At 39.1% G+C, this 19,528-nt stretch overlaps 1 protein-coding gene across 1 annotated transcript; it reads left to right on the forward strand.

Annotated features, from left to right (window-relative positions):
• Positions 1–1,897: 1,897 nt before the first annotated feature.
• Positions 1,898–10,797, forward strand: LOC109982522 (flavin-containing monooxygenase 5). Its single transcript, XM_020631776.3, has 10 exons — positions 1,898–2,050; positions 2,452–2,592; positions 4,391–4,579; positions 5,028–5,193; positions 6,097–6,239; positions 7,283–7,479; positions 7,863–8,010; positions 8,088–8,295; positions 8,420–8,492; positions 9,592–10,797. The coding sequence occupies exons 2-10, from the start codon at positions 2,461–2,463 to the stop codon at positions 10,004–10,006; spliced, it is 1,671 nt and encodes a 556-aa protein (XP_020487432.2). The 5' UTR covers positions 1,898–2,050; positions 2,452–2,460; the 3' UTR covers positions 10,007–10,797.
• Positions 10,798–19,528: the final 8,731 nt, after the last annotated feature.

The following is a 19,528-nucleotide window of genomic DNA, read 5'->3' on the forward strand; positions in this document are numbered from 1 at the left end:
CATTAACGGACAATAATTACCACGGAACCACGGAAAGCTTTTCTTTGACTGTCAGCATTTTTAAGACGGTGTTTTTGGGCTCTCCATATCTGTTCATTGCATTCTGCGTCACCATATTTCTTCGCTGCTTGGCAGTTGATTGTCGACTCTTTTTCAGATATATTCATAAGGGAAAAAAAAGTGTTGTATATTCAGGACACTGATAAAATCAATTACTTCCTGCAAGTCCGAAAATTGTCGACGACAAAGTCTGTATTCTCCAAGGATTCTGATAAATTGCCTCTGGCTTAAAATGAAACCATATAAGGCTAAGCTTCTAAGTATTTCTTTATGACGCATACCTAAATTGAAGAAGAAAATGATGAGACTGTCTCGATCCATTACAGTAGGCCTGCATTCACTGCTACTGCTTTTCTGTACTATCTGCGAGATAGTAAAGGAAGGAAAATTCCTCTTTACTCCTTAAAATTCATCACTTATTATAGAAGGTCGCACGCGCGAGTTACTATCTCGCACATGCGACCTTCTATAATAAGTGATGAATTTTAAGGAGTAAAGAGATACTATGAGATAGTAAGTCACGGTGCGAGATAGTAACTCGGGAGGGGGCGCAGACAAACGTCACTATTTTTTACTGCTGAATTGAGAAAATCTACCACATTGTCGTGTTTATAATACTTAACATTCGTTATCAATAATTATGATATCATATTGGGTGGGTTGTGGTGGGTTGTGGTGGGTTGTGGTGGCTGGTTTGGATTATTGGGTGGGTTGCAACCCACCCATCCCCCCCATAAATTATGCCTATGAGCCTGTGAACAGAAGCGCTGCACACACAGTTGAAAGTTTCCTGCAGGTATGTTTTTTTACCATCGACTGGCTTGACCACTGATAAAAGTACTTGCAGTGAGTACAGCTCTGCTTTACATGGGGGGTGTCCCAACAACTGTTGTAGTAATGCTGCAGCTCCCGGAGCAAATGGGACATCTTTTGAATTGTCTTCATGGACAATGTACTTGGTCTCTCAAAGTAGCAACACATACAGTTTGAATCATTGACTGATTAATTATTAAAGGTTAAGATTAATAAAAAGTTATTATAGGTAAAGTGACATGGTTGTCACGTGGGGGAATATTGCTCTGCTCACCCTCCTCTCATATTTATCCACATGAATCATGAGTGTGATTTAATAAAAAAATATTGTTTGAAGTAGTGTAGATGGCATTCAAATCTACTACGATCACGCTGATCGATTGTTTTCATGAAAAAGTGAACGTTTGAGCTTTGATTATGCTTGATGAACTCTTTGGAAGCTTTAATATTGTTTTTTTTCATGTTTTCGAGCTGGTCAACATCTGCTCAATGATTTGTCATGTGTTTAGGAAAATGCTGTACCACTGATTTGCTGTGAAACAGACACAAAAAATATGAATCTACAATCAGTTAGGTCTGCACTTCATTTTCTCATTCTGCTTTTGTGAATATGAAATGAATAATTTAGAAACATAGGCTATACAATACGTTGTAATTATCATGTTTTTAAATCATTATATGTTTACAGTCGATGACAATATTGCATTACCCAACCTTTATTCAATAAGGTAACATAATTTGTGCATAGTAAAATAAATGTATTGAGGATTCTATTTAAACTTCTCAGTCAAACATACAGCAAACACTCAAGTAATCTCCTGTTATCAAAGTGATGCACAAACCAGAACCTGTTCCATGCAGACATCATTTACACTCTCACAGTAGCCTAAACACAGTGGAAACATCGAACCACACCAGTGTTTACTTTGCAGGCTTAAGTTGCATTAAAAGTAAAACCCAGTCTCACCACAAGTTGCCTATCTGCTGTCATATCATGTTAACCTGTAAGAGGAGGGAGACACTCTGTTTGCCTTTCCTCCAGTGACAGAACTTTAACCCTGCTGTGATTCATCATCATGATAGGCCTACCTTATATAACCCTCCCCGTCTCTCCGCCCACCGTGGACTCCATCTCACTCACTGCTCCAACAAAGCATTTCTGCAGCAAATCTCAAAGGTAAGAACGAGTTCAATACGGACAAACTTTAGAAGAAGAAAAACTCTTTTTAACGAGGGTTTTTATGAGTTTAAAGAGCTAAGCTCGCTGTAAGAGCAGCAGAAGACTCTCAATATGTAGTTAACACCCCGCATGCAGAGCTGCAAAGTTTGGTAGCGAAACAGCAGGTTTGGTTAAAAATAACATTTAGACACCAACAGTAAACGCTGTTTCTAACAGAAATTCAAAGACATGTCGCTGGGGATGTTTTTAATCCACCTCAAATAAACTTTCTGATCTAGTCGCTAAAGTAGTAGTGGTTGTGTCTACTTGTTCACAGATTTATTCATGTTTTTTGTTGGCTTGTTTTTATAATTTTCCTCTGATGATAGGCGTATGTGGTTGTGTTTCCTGTGTGTCAGACCTGAGTGATGGCTCGTCGTGTTGCCGTGGTCGGAGGGGGCAGTTCAGGTCTGGCCTGCATCAAGTGCTGTCTGGATGAGGGGCTGCAGCCCGTCTGCTTTGAGAGCAGCGATGACATGGGGGGTCTGTGGAGGTTCAAGGTTAGTCACAGTCACTGTGTACTTTACATTAACACTCACTTATCTGTATATTCGGTACTGCAGTCTTTAATTATGTACTTCGCACGAAACATCATGCTGCAACTTCAACTGTTCCGTTTTTTTTTTATTGCTCATGTTGCACATATTTTGATAGATGTGTGAACTGTCTTTTACTGTTAGTAACTAAACCCTAAAACCACTTTTTTCAACTATAAACCTCTGTATTTGAGTATTAAGTAGTGTTATGGATCAATCCAAGCCCCAATCTCGACATTTGAGTACAAAGTATTGAAATTTGAAATATTGTGTTAGAAATGTGCATAGTGTCTGCTCTTCTGTTTGAAAAACTCTAACAGCTGTGTAGCGTACAGTATGACGTAGGAGTGAATTACTACGTCACCAAACCTATAAAAGCCTCATCACCCGAGGTGAAATGTGGGGACTCAAGTGTGTGTGTGTATTTGTGTGTGTGGGGCAAACATTGTATCATGTTGCGGCTGATAACGGCGCGAAAGGAGTGAGTGGGCGTGTACTATGATCTTTGTAGTGGCTATTTGTCCAAAACAACAAAAAAAACTAAATAAACTAATATCAAAAATAATCAAATGACCACTGATGCACCATGGGGATGTAATGTAAGCAGGCAAAAGAAATCCAATGTCCATGCAGGAGCTGCGGTATTTTGCTGGTTTATTTGATGAAAACAAACAAAAGAATAAAGAAAATCGTGGCTCCCGCTGCCTCTCTTGACCTGTTAAAAAACAATAGGCCCACCCAGGTGCATGCTGGTCCTCCACCTGCCTCTCCAGTGCCCACAGTATTACCCAAATACCTAACAAAATACTAATACAAAACTAAATTTACTAAACAAATAACTAGCAAAAAAGAAAATGTGTAGAATAATTAAATAAACAACACCACCCAAATATTAGTTTTACTAAATACAAAAACTAATTCTAACCCCAATTAAATAGCTCCAACAATCTTTATGATGTTTTATTCAATGTATTTCATTCACTTAAGAATACTGTGCAGTTGTACATTTGTATGCTTAAAACATTATGTGTAGGTTATATCTCACATAAATGTAACAATTAATTTCATATTTATGTTGATGTTGATTTCTGATTGGACAGGAAGCTCATGGTTTCACTTTTCTTACTTGTAGCCTGGTATTCTATATTTCTTTTATTTCAATACCAACCTTGTGGTAATTAAGGATTATTTCACTGGTAAGAAGGCACAGGGGAAAGTTTTTTTAGATGATCTTTTTGTAGTCCACTTTCTGAACCTTGTAGTTTCAACACGGCAGACCCACGTCATTAACCTCCACCGGCCCGTCGCATTTAATGACGTGGCCTAGTGGAAATGTGGTCGGATTGTCAGAGCAACGAGATCACCTTTCCCTAAGTCCTTTATGAATTCTCCTATCATCTTTCCTTGACCTCATGACGTTTTCGCGGGGTTAAGGAAAAATGGATAGTGAAAGGAGATAGGAGGGACAATTCGAACGCACCCATTGTATCATGTTGCGGCTGATAACGGCGCTAAGCAGTGAGTGGGTGAATTTACCCCCCCGTGCCCCGCCCCCTTCTTCTCTAAGTTGATACATTGACGTTCTAAATGCATTTTTTTTAATTCCAGGGTACAGCAGTACAGCTGAAAATATGGGGTTTAGTTACCCTTTAATCATAGTCTTTGTTGTTGTTTTTTTTGCACCAAGACTAATTCCTTGTTAGATTAAATGTTCTTGGTCATAAACCTGATTGTGATGATGATGTTGGTGTTGTTGGTGCAGGAGAATCCAGAGGCGGACAGAGCCAGCATCTACCACTCTGTCATCATCAACACCTCCAAGGAGATGATGTGTTTCAGTGACTTTCCCATCCCGGCACACTTCCCCAACTACATGCACAACTCCCTCATCATGGACTACTTCAGGATGTACGCCGACCACTTCCAGCTCACCAAACACATCCGCTTCAACGTGAGCACACACTGCACTCACCGCCTGCACAGCAGATTTTTAAATGTATTCTGCAAAACTGTTAAACTATCAGCTTGAGGTTGGGACCCGACCCCTTAAGAACCTCAAACAGACTCTAAATCATTGATTAAACACTGTAGATATGGGATAAACCTTTCAAAAGTAATAGCCTTGATAAAAACATACCTTTTTTATTTCCTCTCAAACTGTTGGCATCTCAAAACCCATTTAAAGTTGGTTCATTGGTGAGTTCATCATTTAATACATGGGGCTATTTAACCTGTTTATTGGTAATATTTGATTTTTAACAAAGAAATGTTACTGTAAAGGTTTAACAGACTGCTAGAGCAAAGGGAATTTAAGATTAATTATTAAATAAGGTCAGACGGGACCATTGTTTGCTTGTTCTTTCTGATTTAATCTGTGTGTGTGTGTCTCTGTTGTTCAGACCAAAGTGCTGCAGGTGAAGCAGAGGTCAGATTTCTCTCAGTCTGGTCAGTGGGACATCGAGACGGAGAACAAGGAGGGTAAAAAGGAGAAACACATTTTTGATGCAGTGATGATCTGTATTGGACACCATTGTCAACCCAACCTGCCCCTACACGACTTCCCAGGTGAGAAGAAAACCCCTGCAGGCTCCTGCACACTTTACCTGATTCAACCTTTTGATAATGTGTGTCCAATCGGGTAATGTGAAGGGTGTTATATAACCATGTTTCAACAGCAAGCTGCACCATAGAAAAATAATGATGTCAAACTCCTCCACTGTGGCTTTTTATGTTTCTTGATAAAATAAAACTAGGACTGTCAAACGATCAATTTTTAACATGTAATCTCATGTTAAAAAAAATCTACAATTTAGCTTTTTATTTTTTGGGGTGCTTTTTGTGCCTTTAATGGAGAGACAGGACAGTTGATAGAGTCGGAAATCAGGGAGAGAGAGAGAGAGAGAGAGTGGGGAATAATATGTGGGAAGGGAGCCACTGGCTGGATTTGAACCTGAGCTGCACGCTTTGAAGACTACAGCCTCCATACATGGGGGTGCACACTAGCCACTGCACTACCAGCGCCCCCATAATTTAGCATTTTAAAGCAGTTTTTGAATTGCTCTGCAGACTTTGGTGATGTGCTTTCCCGCTGACATCCGTCTGATTAGCTTCACCTGTATGCTCAGTTCGTAGATGAGGCTCAAACTCAAAGTACTTCACTGATATTTGAATTCTGTTTGACACAAGGTGGATATTACTGTTGTCTTGTCATCTGAGCTGTCTGGGAGTTTTTAAATTGAACCATTCAAAAGCACATTGGTGTCAGTATTTTCCATCACTGTGGGAGCAGGAAGACATACCAGCTTAACTGTGATGAGCTGAATGGGACAAACCATTACACAATTAATGGGATTAAAAGAAAAAGATGCACTTAAGACCTTTACAGCATTGTGATTAATGCCTAAACACTGACAGCCCTGATAAAAACTTAACTCAACAATCACAAGTTTGAATCTTTGTTTTCTTCAGGCATCGACACCTTTAAAGGACAGTTCTTCCACAGCAGGGACTACAAGACTCCGGAGCAGTGGAGGGACAAAAAGGTGGTGGTGATCGGGATAGGAAACTCCGGAGGAGACATCGCAGTAGAGCTCAGCAAAGTCACCAAACAGGTCTCAATACGATTTTAACAGTGAGGGGACATGAGGGCAAGTTTTTACATACACAGACTTTCTTAGAGTAAGTTGTCTCAAAGCCTGGGGCTCCAGATAGAGATATCAGGTATCATGAAGCTAGTCATCACCTATATATCATCAAATATATAAAAGATAAAACACATCACTGAAGCAAATAAGGAAAATGATGGACGCTGCAGAAAATCATTGTGTGAATCCATACATTAATAAATGTAGTTTACACCACGGTATGTACTTCACAGTACTAAACCCTCAATGACCTACTTTCTGAGTCTGATGTAAAGGATTCTCTCTGTTTATTACTTGGGAAAGTGCTTGTTTTTGTAATACTCACGTCAGCCACAAGAGGCAGAAGTGCACAACTACCCCATGCTATAAACAGGACTTCAAAGGCTTAATATGCGATTTTTCACACTTAAATATAATAGAAATCAAGTATCCTCTGAAAATCACTCTGTGAGTCATGACTGTCTACAATGGATGTAACACCCGAGTCCCACTGTCTGTGACGTTTTCCGAGCTTTCCTAGCTTGACCTTGTTTACATCGCCAGGACGGCCGACTGGCTCATCCCCTCGCGAATAAAAGTTGTTTAATTGAAGGACTAGAGAAAAGAAGAATAACATACTGTACTCACTGCTTATTTGAATGTCATGTAAGCGTTTTTAGATCACGGTCATTTCATGTAGTGTGAAGCTCCGAGCATAATAAAGAACGCTAGCATTAGCCTGCTAACACAACAATGCAGCACAAGTTGTTTTGGTTTCATGCTGGTGCTTAAGGGCGACATCTGCTGGATCAAAAAAATTGCATATTAATCCTTTAAGGACAGAGACTTTCTGCTGGTTTAAATGCAGAAAGCTGAGCTTTATTTACAAAATGTAAAAGCTGCCTTCATGTTTTTTGCTGAAGTCCTTGATCGAATCCTTCTCTCAATATTTTAGATACCTTATCCAACAAACAACTGTGAGAGTCTATGCTCCAGCTCAATGACTGACGTCCATGTTTCCTCCTTCCTAGCTGTACCTGAGCACCCGGCGGGGAGCTTGGATCCTAAACAGAGTCGGGGACAATGGTCTGCCCTTGGACATGCTGTTTAACAGAGCGATTGAGCTCTTGAAGAATGTTCTGCCCTTTAATTTCTTCTCAGGACTTGTGGAGAGCCAGCTCAACAAAAGATTCGACCACACTCTGTACAACTTGAAGCCACAGCACAGGTACTGAGTGCGTCAGCTTTTTTTTTTTACTGTTCTGTTTATCTCAATAAGTTAGTGAGTCCAGCTGCAGTAGAGTGAAAAGACTAAATAAGCACTGAATCAGAACATATTTTATCTGACTCTGTCTGTTTTAACCACTTGTACTTCACTTCTACTTGTTTTTTTTCTTAATAATGTTAAACACTAAACTGTGTGTGTGTGTGTGTGTGTGTGTGTGTGTGTGTGTGTGTGTGTGTGTGTGTGTGTGTGTGTGTGTGTGTGTGTGTGTGTGTGTGTGTGTGTGTGTGTGTGTGTGTGTGTGTGTGTGTGTGTGTGTGTGTGTGTGTGTGTGTGTGTGTGTGTGTGTGTGTGTGTGTGTGTGTGTGTGTGTGTGTGTGTGTCAGGTTGTTCAGCCAACATCCCACAGTGAACGACGAGCTTCCAAACCGCATCCTGTCAGGTACCGTTCAGGTGAAACCAAACGTGCGCAGGTTTCAGGGCTCCAGTGTGGAGTTTGATGATGGGAGTGTGGTGGAGGACGTGGACCTGGTGGTAGGTTGTATTGTTCACACACACAGACACACAAACACTAGTACAGACTGTGTGTGACTGACTGTCTTGTCCTGCAGGTGTTTGCCACAGGTTACAGGTTCTCCTTCCCGTTCCTGGCCTCTCAGGTGCTCTCAGTGTCTGACAACAAAGCATCTCTCTACAAGTACGTGTTTCCTCATGAGCTGCAGCGCCACACACTGGCCATCATCGGCCTGGTGCAGCCACTGGGAGCCATCATGCCAATCTCTGAGATGCAGGCCAGGTGGGCCACTCGAGTCTTTAAAGGTAACACTGGTTGTTTTTAATCAGAAGTGTCTGAGAGATCAAACCTCAATGTCTCAGTGTGTCCTCTCTCTCTCTCTGTTTCTCTCTCTCTCTCTCTCTGTTTCTCTCTCTCTCACTCTCCTAGGGTGCGCAAAGCTCCCCTCAGTGGTCGACATGATGAAAGACATCCAGTGCAAGAAGAAGACCATGGCTCAAAGGTACTGATGATGATTCTGGGGCTGGGCGGTATATGATTATTAGGCCGAAAATAAACTTCAGATTTGTTTTTTATTGATATGGATTAAGGGTGTATTCACAGATTAAAATTGTGAACCAATCTTAACTGTAAGAAGTGAGCACCTGGCACATGGAGCCCTGGGTTGGTTTGAATGTAATCAGGATCAGTCTATGGCCCAATTCTGAAGTTATGAACAAGTAGCAGATCCAAACTACCAGTAATACTCATGTTCACACCTACTGCAATTTAGAGTCATCAAATAACTTAATGAGCTACATAAAGGAGTGCACCTTCAAATAGTTGGACAAACCACTCAGAATTCAAAAGTTTTACTTCTTAACCATCTGGGTTTTTTAAGGCCTGCATCATCAGGATGATCTTTAAAACAGCTATTGAAATATATTGATCAGCATAATTAAGTAATGTCACATTACAAGTTACACATTCAATCTTACACCTCGATCCTAGTAGGTGTGACGTCCTCTGCAAAATACAGTTATCATGGTGATGGTGTAGAAAGGTGGGTAAAACAGCAATCCTTTCTGCACAATATTTTTGGTTAGTTTGGCCTTTACTCTGTACTAGTTAAGATGAACCTTACATCTCAATGGTAACGAAATAATGACACAACTTAAGTTACAAACTAACAAGTTTACACCAAGGGTTAAGTGAGGACTTTACCCCAGAACTTAAGATACAACTAGCTGCTTACACAGTTACACAGGTATGTGGTAACCATGGAAATAAACAGGGTGCAGGAGAATGTTTGGGTTCCTTAGCAACAGGTCAGTTTTAGTTAAGTTTTGGAACTTGTTGAGTTGTGCTGTTCACAAAAAGTATCTCTCAACATCATGATGTTGTTCTGAATATCAGCACTGATTATTAATCACAGCAGTGCCTATATACAGAACAACACCAGGAGCTTGAGTTAAACATTGATTATCTCTAATTGATTCAGCTAAAAAAAATAAAAGCCTCAGAGGATCTCCCAGCTCTGTGATGACTGCTGGATTAAAAAAAAAAGAAAAAAGAAAATCCATGGTTCTCCTCTTGATGTTGACATGTGATGTGTTCGTCAGGTATGTGAGCAGTCAGAGACACACCATCCAGGTGGACTACATCAGCTACATGGATGAGATCGCAGAGCAGGTGGGGGTCCGACCAAGTGTGCCGAGGCTGCTGCTGACCGACCCCAGGATGGGACTCAACGTGTTGCTGGGTCCCTGCACGCCATACCAGTATCGTCTCGGAGGCCCCGGCAAGTGGGCGGGGGCCCGTCAGGCCATCCTCACCCAGTGGGAGAGAGTGACTCAGCCCTTGCAGACCCGGCCCTGCCCAGCAGCTGAACCCCACAGGTCGTTTCTGTGGCCCCTGATGGTGTCAGCTGTCGTTGTTGCCGTGGCCTTCTACATCAACAGGAACAAGCTTCCACCCTTCCTCCAAGATCCCACTGAGCTGCTGGAGAGGATCAAAGTCTTCATGCCTGCTCTGTGAAAATTTCATACTGGTTTATCACATACTGGTTTGTTTAAATACACACCCAGTGCAAAAAGCCAATTATTACAGCAGAAACAAGCATGTTAACGACAGGTCTAATTAGCCTGTCTCGATCAGCACACACTACAGGGGTTGAATTTTTTGACAACTCATCCATTTTGATTTTATGAAGGATAAGAGTTATTAACAGTATGACGCGTAGCTGACCATATTAACAGGAGGGCTAAATGTAACGGTTTGTCAAGAGGCTGAAAACTCACCTCAGCTCCATATCTCAACCTGTCGTTTTCTTGATTGAAAGTTGGGTTGAGACAGCGTTTCGAGCATGGCTACAAACCATAGATTGGACTCCAAAGCCCCCTGCAGTACCAGAAGGACGAAATCAGTCAGGCGATTAGTTATGTTTTCATGTTCACTGTGAAAAACACATTTCCCATAGGAGCAATAGAGGCTTCATTCAGTCATTCATTTTAAATGAAATCATGTCTTAAAGGATTTGGTTTATACTTGTATTTTATACATGTTCACCACATACCTTATCACTTGTTTTTCTTTACATTGCTTTAAAAATAATTCTTTTTCATATCAGTATTTTTGTTGAATGACACATTTACCTTACATGGATGTAACACAGCTTTAATTATGTTTTATTATTGTCTTTGTATTGTATGATTACAAAGGTCTCTCTGTCATTGCTCTGTTTAATTTTCCTCAGTTTTTCATACAGAATAAAACAATTTCTTTTTATGGGGGGGTTCTTAATAATAAACTTATTTTTTTTAAATTCACATGTACCTTGCAACGTCCTTTTGTTTTCTACAGAAACCAGATACGAATGAATCTCTGCAGAAATGTGAGAGAGCTTATTTCTGAGGTTAAAAATAAAAAGCACATCATCTACAACTGACATCATAGGAACTGTTAGAGCCATTTGTGTGTCCAGTATGTATGTGTGCTCTGTGGTAGTTCCTTGTGGTGACAGTAGGGGGCACATTCACTTTGGTGTTGGGAAGGTTACAAGTAGAGGAAGAGTTAATCACGGACAGGTGAGCAGCCCACCGTGAGAGGCACTCAGTGTTTGACCGCTGTTGAAATGTATCGTGAATGGAACATTTATCCTGGCTTTGTTTTACATTCAAGTTATAGTGGAATAAGTGTATGTAGACATCCAGAATATGTATTGTAAACGAACCATTGAGATAAACCCGTTTTGAGTGTGACAGCACGGAGTTGATTTAATTATTGCCACGAAACACGGAAACAGCGTGTCAATGAAGTGCGGTATCAGCCCCTCAGTGGCTCAAAGTTTTGATAAGCAAGATCAAGCCACTACAGGAACTTTGTATCAACTGACAGGTCTTCAATAATTGGATTAATAATTAATTAGTTATGAAAATAACAATTCTCTTGTTCATGAAAAAAGAGATGAGGGGATTTTATCAGATAATAAATTAAAAAATCTGATTTCATGAAAAAGAAATGTCTGAAGAATTTCAGAGAACAGTGAGTTTGATTTGCCTTCAGAGATTAATTCACATGTTTTTATTATAAGGAAAGTTTTTAAAAAGGGGGGAGGAGGTGTAAACAAACTGACATGTTACACAAAGTAAACTAGTTTAACCATCATTTAACCAAATCTGACTTTTTCTGTCACTGCCCAGATCGTCTGAAAAAAGTTGTCTGCAGTCAGGAAGTCTTTGGACGCAGCTGAGTGAGTGTGCAGCTGAGAGAAGCTCGGACTGTTTAATCTGTCACTGATTTTATTACCTGTTATCATGTGTCGGTGTAAAAGTGAGAGATCAGTGCTCAATGATTCTATTCATACAGCTACACTTTTATGTGATGCAGCAAGTGAATCATCTGCAGACTGTGGAGTCATCAGGAGGTTAGATTTGATTTTCAGGCAAACCGTCACTGTTGGGAGTTTTAATTGACCGCTCCTCCAGTCATGAGGAGCACATTCAGGTTACGGGGATTTGGCGCCACCTGCTGTTGTGGATCTATTTTGCTGTTTAAATGTCTAAAACCTCAAATGTTACAATTCAATTCACTCTGCAGATGCTTTTATCCAAAGCGACGTACATCAGATAGTAAGTACAACACTAATACATTCATACACCGCCACCAAAGCAGTGGGAGCAATGCGGGGTTGAGTGTCTCGCCAAGACACATCGGATGTGTTGCCCAGCTGGCGATTGAACCCTTGATCTTTTGGTTGAAAGGCAGTGACTCTACCAACTGAGCCACAGCCACCCCAACATATTATGACCCCCCCCTCTTTTCCAGATATATTCATAAGGGGAAAAAAAAAGTGTTGTATATTCGGGTCAATACGGTACAAGTGGAACAGAACCTGTTATTAATAATTTGGTCCTCTCTCACCTGTGATATCTTAAAAAAAGATGAGCCTGTGAACAGAAGCGCTGCACACACAGTTAAAAGTTTCCTGCAGGTATGTTTTTATACCATCGACTGGCTTGACCACTGATAAAAGTACTTGCAGTGAGTACAGCTCTGCTTTACATGGGGGGTGTCCCAACAACTGTTGTAGTAATGCTGCAGCTCCCGGAGCAAATGGGACATCTTTTGAATTGTCTTCATGGACAATTTACTTGGTCTCTCAAAGTAGCAACACATACAGTTTGAATCATTGACTGATTAATTATTAAAGGTTAAGATTAATAAAAAGTTATTATAGGTAAAGTGACATGGTTGTCAGGTGGGGGAATATTGCTCTGCTCACCCTCCTCTCATATTTATCCACATGAATCATGAGTGTGATTTAATAAAAAAATATTGTTTGAACTAGTGTAGATGGTGATGTGGATTTCCTTGTTGTTGATATGTTTGATGATGAAGAAATTCGCCGTTGAGACTGACTTGCTTTCAAAGAGTATAATTTTTATTTAAGCAAGAAACAGAGTCACTGGTCACGTCTGACCAGGAGGATCAAGAAGCCAATAATGATCTCTCTCAAACATACAGAGACAATCGCCTATATGCATCTAAACATCAGCTGTTCGTCATGGGTCATAAAAAACATCATGTCACACATCCATATTTGGCAATACTATTACACAACACCTCAATGTAAACATTCAACTTGAAGGGACTCCTAAATCTCCTTCAGATACAAATTCTCTCCAGATGTACACGTTATAAACTTAAAGGAGCAGTATATTATCTCTGTCCTAGTTACGTCAGACACTTCATAGTCCCCCCTTCGAGACTATAGTCTCACTAACGAGAAAAATGATACAATTGCGATGTTAATTAGCCTCATAAGAATCACTTCTGTTCATGCTTAACCTTAGCAATATAGTAAAACATGTATTTGTGGAGTGTGAGAGCGAAAAACCCATCAGGCAACTATCTTTCTTTATTATCCATCAAACAATCTAGACAGGAAAACTTTCCCACGGTCCCTCTGCACCAGGCAACCACCTATAGTACTCCAAACCAATTTAAAAAAAAAAGGATTCTGAACACTTTCTAGGATGATTTATAAATGCATACATTTAAAACCTCAGAAATAAAATCTAAAAATTGTCCAAAGTCAGGCTGGTCGACCCATCGCACCTTCCAATGGACCTTTCCCTACCTAACACCACTTTCCCTAAAGATCGATAAAGAAAGAAAACACCTGAGGTTCCAATATATGCATCTTATACAGGTCCAGAAAACTCCAATACTAATCCAAAGTAATATGTCTTGCTAAAAATATCTACTATAGAGTAAAACATACATAATATTTATCAATAATACAAGTTACATTGTAATAAAGAAAATCCAATACTATTAAAATATATATATATATATATATATATATATTAAACTGTTGCTTTTTAGCAGCATCAGCTTCTACTGTAATAAAACCTCAATGATTTTTCAATCGAAACCCCTCATCATGATGTCTTCATTCAGGTTTCCGTTGTCCACTTCCATCCTCCATTTTCCTAAGTTTGGTTGTTTCAAGTCCATTAAACTGGAAGGATCTCTGGACAATCAGCCACCCTCACATTGGTCTCCCAAATATCGTCCTGGGAAGAAAAATCAATAACCAGTATCTTTGCACATACAAAAACATCAAAAATATAAATTTTTGTATCATACTTTCACATTATTCCACTACATGATTAACATATACATGATTAATATACATGATTAACATATTCAATTTCCCCCCTTTTATCAATTCACTTCCAGTTCAAAATAATAGTGAGTCAATGATGAATTCAGATATTTAAAATTGGATATTTCTCCTACTTGCTCTTGTCCCATCTCTATGACCTCCTCATCTTTGCTCAGGTCATTACCACTCAGTAGTGTCAGAATCTAAAACACTATAGCTCCTACTGGTCCTAATTGTTATTGCAGCCAAACATTCACAGACCATCCTGCTCCTTCTGATGGACCAAATTAATTCCTTATGAGTTTCAATGCATCTATGACACTAGTCATATTGTCAGCAGCATCAGGGATCAAAGTATAACAGTCATCTCCAGTTAAATTTTAAACTTTGACCTCTAATTGGCTTTAATCAAAACACCATTAACACCAACAGAAGCACCTTCATCAAATTCAGACCTATGTGTTGGCAGATTTTAACAATCTAACACATCATTCATTTTTTTTTTTTTTCTTTTTTTTTTTTTCACAAACACCTTGGATTTGCAGATGATAGACAACTCCTAGACGTTATTTAATTTCCAATTTTTCAAAATTAGTCTTACTGTTTTATTCACAAACTCTTTGCCATTATCTGAAGATATGCAATCTGGGAGTCCCCACCTGCTTATGACCTCACAACACAAAAAACAACTTAAAAACTTGGCAGCAGACTGAGCATCTTTCCGCTTGGTTGGACAGGCTTCAAGCCACCTTGAAAATCTGTCCACAACAACTAACATGTATCTTTTACCTCCTACCGGTCTTATCATATCAACAAAATCCACAACTAACTCACACATAGGACCTATTGGTGTCCTAACATCGTTTTTTTTAGACAAATAGTACACCTGCTTATGACATAATCATGGGTTATGTATATTTCTTGTATAAGAGTATTTTTTAATTGCACAGTTTAAGCTTGTTTCATCTAGGGGGATTCTTTTAAATCTTTTTTCGGGTTAATATATATGTATGAGAGAGGGGGTCGGTTTTCTGGTTAATTTGTAACAAATGTTTCATGTCATGTACGTCTTTGTAACCTGCTACTGGATGCTTTGAATTTCCTTCGGGATCAATAAAGTATCTATCTATCTATCTATCTATCTATCTAATCAATCTATCTAATCAATCTGCTCAAGCAAATATAGTAACCAAAAACCATATTCTTTCGTAATCTTTCTCCTAACTCCCCCCTTGCACATGGGCTAAACCATTTGCTTCCTGAATCATCAGACCTAGCAGGTCTAACAATTTCCTTGTCTGAGCATTCACTTATCTCTCTACTTCCTGAACCTTCCTATCTGTGGTTGGTCAAAAACTGACTGTGGAAAAGGTGCAGTGGGGATCATGGATAACAGCTGAGGTAGCTGAAACTAGATCTAGTCATGCTGCGGTTGTGGTGGTAATTGATTTGGTTGAGGCTGACTCTGCATAATCACAGCTTGTTTATTCGCTTTCTTATTGTCCACCAGCTGTTGGTTAAGTTTTCTAAGAGTCTCTTGATCCTGTTTTTTCTTATAAGGCGGGGGCTTCTTTGCTGATGCAGTATGTGAAAAGGGTGTGTTAACCTTCTCCATTAACTTTCCTGCTTCCTTATCATTTTTCCTTATTTCTTGCATACTTTTATATACTTTTTTTCTTTTGAAGCTTCTAACAATTTCTGTCCCTCATTTTCAAACAACTGCAGAATGCCAAGTTCAGTTTGTTTTTTCTCCTTACGTCTCTTTCCCTTTTTGCCTTTCTTCTGATTTACCTTACATGTAGACACAAGCACCTGTATTGTTTTAATCACATCCGGGTTCAAAGTCCCTTCTACTGGCCAAGGCTGGTCAATGTCAGGCCAACGCTTGCTCCATTTTTGGAATATTTTTAACAAGAGGTTTAGTCTTCTGTACTACATCAACAGGAGTGATTGCTTTTGTAATTTTGGTGTCCATCTTTGACATTACAATGACCCTCTTAGTTCCTCGTATTGTAAGTCAAACTGAAATAGTTAAAAACTATTTAGAAAGTAACGTGTTACCACACTTGAAAGTGAATAAATTTACCAAACCCAAAGGAGACCAAAGGCTTCTTACTATGAAAGCAAAAGCACTTGTTTATCACCTAATGCATCTAATCACACCTATTTATCTTAAAATTATGGAAATAATGTCAATATTCCATCTCAAAATAGTCCAGGTCAAGCAAGACCATACTCAGATAATGAAACCAGCATTCACAGCACTCAGCAGCATTTGAATCAAATCAACTTTTCCATAAATGATCAATCAAATCAACAATACTCCATTATTGACCAAATGCTTCAATTAGTCAGTCTGTTGCCAAGATTTCCTCCTAAATAATTGCAATGTGATATATAAGAAGAAATAATGTAAGCCTATATGTGAAAACAAACTAAGCATGTATCAAAATGTTGACTATAAAGAAATGTGTATACACAGACAGATAAATGCAGGTGTTTGTTGAAAGAGTTTGTGGATAAAACCGCACTGGCCTTGATCAAGCTGGATTCAGGATCCCTACGTGCTGTTATCTGCAAGCTTTCAGTGTTTGTGAAGTACTGCCAGGTTTCTCCTCATCTGCCCTTTGGACTGATCCAGTTCAGACACAATCCATCTGTCTGTCTTCCCTTTAGCTCTCACACAACATAGTAAAGAGAAAACAGAGAGAAAACAAAACAAAAGTTTAATCACTCTGAATTCGTATACACAAAGCAATAACAATTCAGTGTCATCCTTATCTGTTGCAAAAGCTATCTCCCTGCCTGGGGTGTGTGGGTTTTTTTGTGTTTTTTTTTCCTTCCGTATGTATTTACGTATTTTCATCACCCACACTTTTTACTAGTAGAGTCATTGAAGAAAACTTATTGGTCAAGTAAGATTTATTAAGTGACAATTAAGCCAATCATAGCTGTTTGGTTACAGTTTAAGCACAGTTACATGCATTTAATCCTCCTATCACTCATCACTGAGTCAGAGCTCAGAGCTAACAAATGGATACATGCTGATACATGTTAGTCACTCAAACAGATGTTTTTAAGATAAATCCACCTCACAAAGCTGTATTTATTTACTCCCGTAACTTTACGATGTAGCAGAAGTCCCCTTTGCAGTTTTTTAAAATAAAATCACATTTTATATGAAGACCGGTAATAAAGAGACTGAGGCATAAGGCAATAAGAAAAGCAAAATAAAAGAGCAGTTCTGAATCTGATTTTTAGAGCTAACTGGGTTACTCACAATGGATGTTCATAAAGTTAGTGTCTAATTATAATCTTTTGTAACTTTGTCTTGTTGTATGATGTGTCAGCTAGTTATTGGACATTAAATGAATCAGAATGTGTTGATTTCCTAGAGGGTGGTAATATACTAACATTAGAACACACACACTTTTAAAATCGCTGCTCCACCCCTGTGCACAGAGTCTACGCACACACAGAAATCAGCATCCTCCCAATCAACAGCCAAATACAAAATGTATCCTCTGATAGTCAAAACCAACTTCAAGACTATACGTTCTTTTGAACAGACAACATTTGCAGCATAATGTGGTCACATACATACAAATAGACAGAAAGAGAAGTTCACACTCCAATCAGCCAGCAGTTTTAACTTTATCAGGAGTTTTTCTGTTCTTTTCTCTAATCTTGCTATCTGAATGTGTACAGACTATCCTCTCTGGTCTCTCCACTTCTGTTAGAAAACAGATACTATATATACTTATGTATAAACGTCCTTTATTAGGCTCATATGTATTTATCAAATTAAACAAAAGTCCTCTGAGGGGCTCATATTTTATCAAATCAAATATATAAACGTCCCCTGAAACAAAGACTCATAGGTTTTTAACACTGATGAAGATCAGATTAAATTAACGTCCTCTGAAACAAAGGCTCATGGGTTTTTTTTAACATTGATGAAGCAAAAATGTCCCCTCTTGCTAAAATCACCTTTAACCAATCTCCTGCTGTATATGCCTATTTAATAATACCTCTATTCTATTTATCAATCTCACATATACAAGAACATTTCCGGATCAAACACACACAGCTTCACAGATCTCTCAAAAACATCTAAATCACAGCGCAATCCACAAGACACAAGCTATCTTGCAACACACACACATTCCAAGAACGCACACACATAGCCTGCTCCAAGGCTTCAAAAATTCCTCAGCCTCGCACACACACACACACACACACACAAGCTGTACAGCGACACACAGACACACTTCAGGCTGTATAGAGCGAACGCACACACCTCAACACGGCTCCAGCGAGCACACACACATTCCAAGAGCAACCGCCCTCAGTTCAAATTTTAAAGTCGACTCATTTGTAATTTTCCCTCTCTCAAATTTTTTTTTTTACTTTGGCCAAACTTTTAACAAATTGTCTTTTAACAAATTACTCCACACTGCATGCTTCAATGCACACTTTTTCCTTTATTCAGCGCTTTCATTTTTCCACTTTTCTCAAAACTTTATTCCATTTTTATTTCTTCTCTTCACTTTTCATCTTTTTACTTCTCATCTTTATACTTCTCATCTTTATTTCTTCTCTTTTATGTACCTACATTATACGTTTAATTTATCCAAATACCCTGGCCAGGGATCCCCTTTGTTTTATTTTTACTCAATTTGACTACTTCTTAAAGCCAACTTTCACGTCAGTGTCTAATTTACACATGACTTACTGTTAAGAGGATACGGGCCCTGTCCTTGTTAAACTTGCATGGTTATTTAGCTAACTGGTCTCGTTACTCGTTGCGCTTATCCTATAACATTACCTTTCAACTTTTTATCTCTCATTCTCTTATTTATCTCTTCATTATTTTATTCCCCTTTATTTATATACTTTTTAACTCAATAAACCCCAATTTAGATGGAGAATCACTCCAAACATCAACATATCATTGCACTTCAGTTCTTTGACAGTGGAGCCAAATTTGCAGACAGAATCAGCTCCCCAATGTGTGTAAAAACAGACACTCACGCTCTGAGGTGATGGAGGAATGCACCTATTGAAGCTCTCCGCTGCAGAAGGCCCCAACTGATCCTGTTCCGTGACGCCAAAATTGATGTGGATTTCCTTGTTGTTGATATGTTTGATGAAGAAGAAATTCGCCGTTGAGACTGACTTGCTTTCAAAAAGTATAATTTTTATTTAAGCAAGAAACAGAGTCACTGGTCACGTCTGACCAGGAGGATCAAGAAGCCAATAATGATCTCTCTCAAACATACAGAGACAATCGCCTATATGCATCTAAACATCAGCTGTTCGTCATGGGTCATAAAAAACATCATGTCACACATCCATATTTGGCAATACTATTACACAACACCTCA

The sequence above is a fragment of the Labrus bergylta genome, chromosome 6 (assembly GCF_963930695.1).
Source record: "Labrus bergylta chromosome 6, fLabBer1.1, whole genome shotgun sequence".
Lineage (NCBI taxonomy): Eukaryota > Metazoa > Chordata > Actinopteri > Labriformes > Labridae > Labrus > Labrus bergylta.

Coding starts and splice junctions, on each gene's coding strand:
- LOC109982522 (XM_020631776.3), top strand. CDS start 2,461: ATGGCTCGTCGTGTTGCCGTGGTCGGAGGGGGCAGTTCAGGTCTGGCC. Junction 2,593..4,390: donor GGGGTCTGTGGAGGTTCAAG/GTTAGTCACAGT, acceptor TTGTTGGTGCAG/GAGAATCCAGAGGCGGACAG. Junction 7,480..7,862: donor AACTTGAAGCCACAGCACAG/GTACTGAGTGCG, acceptor TGTGTGTGTCAG/GTTGTTCAGCCAACATCCCA.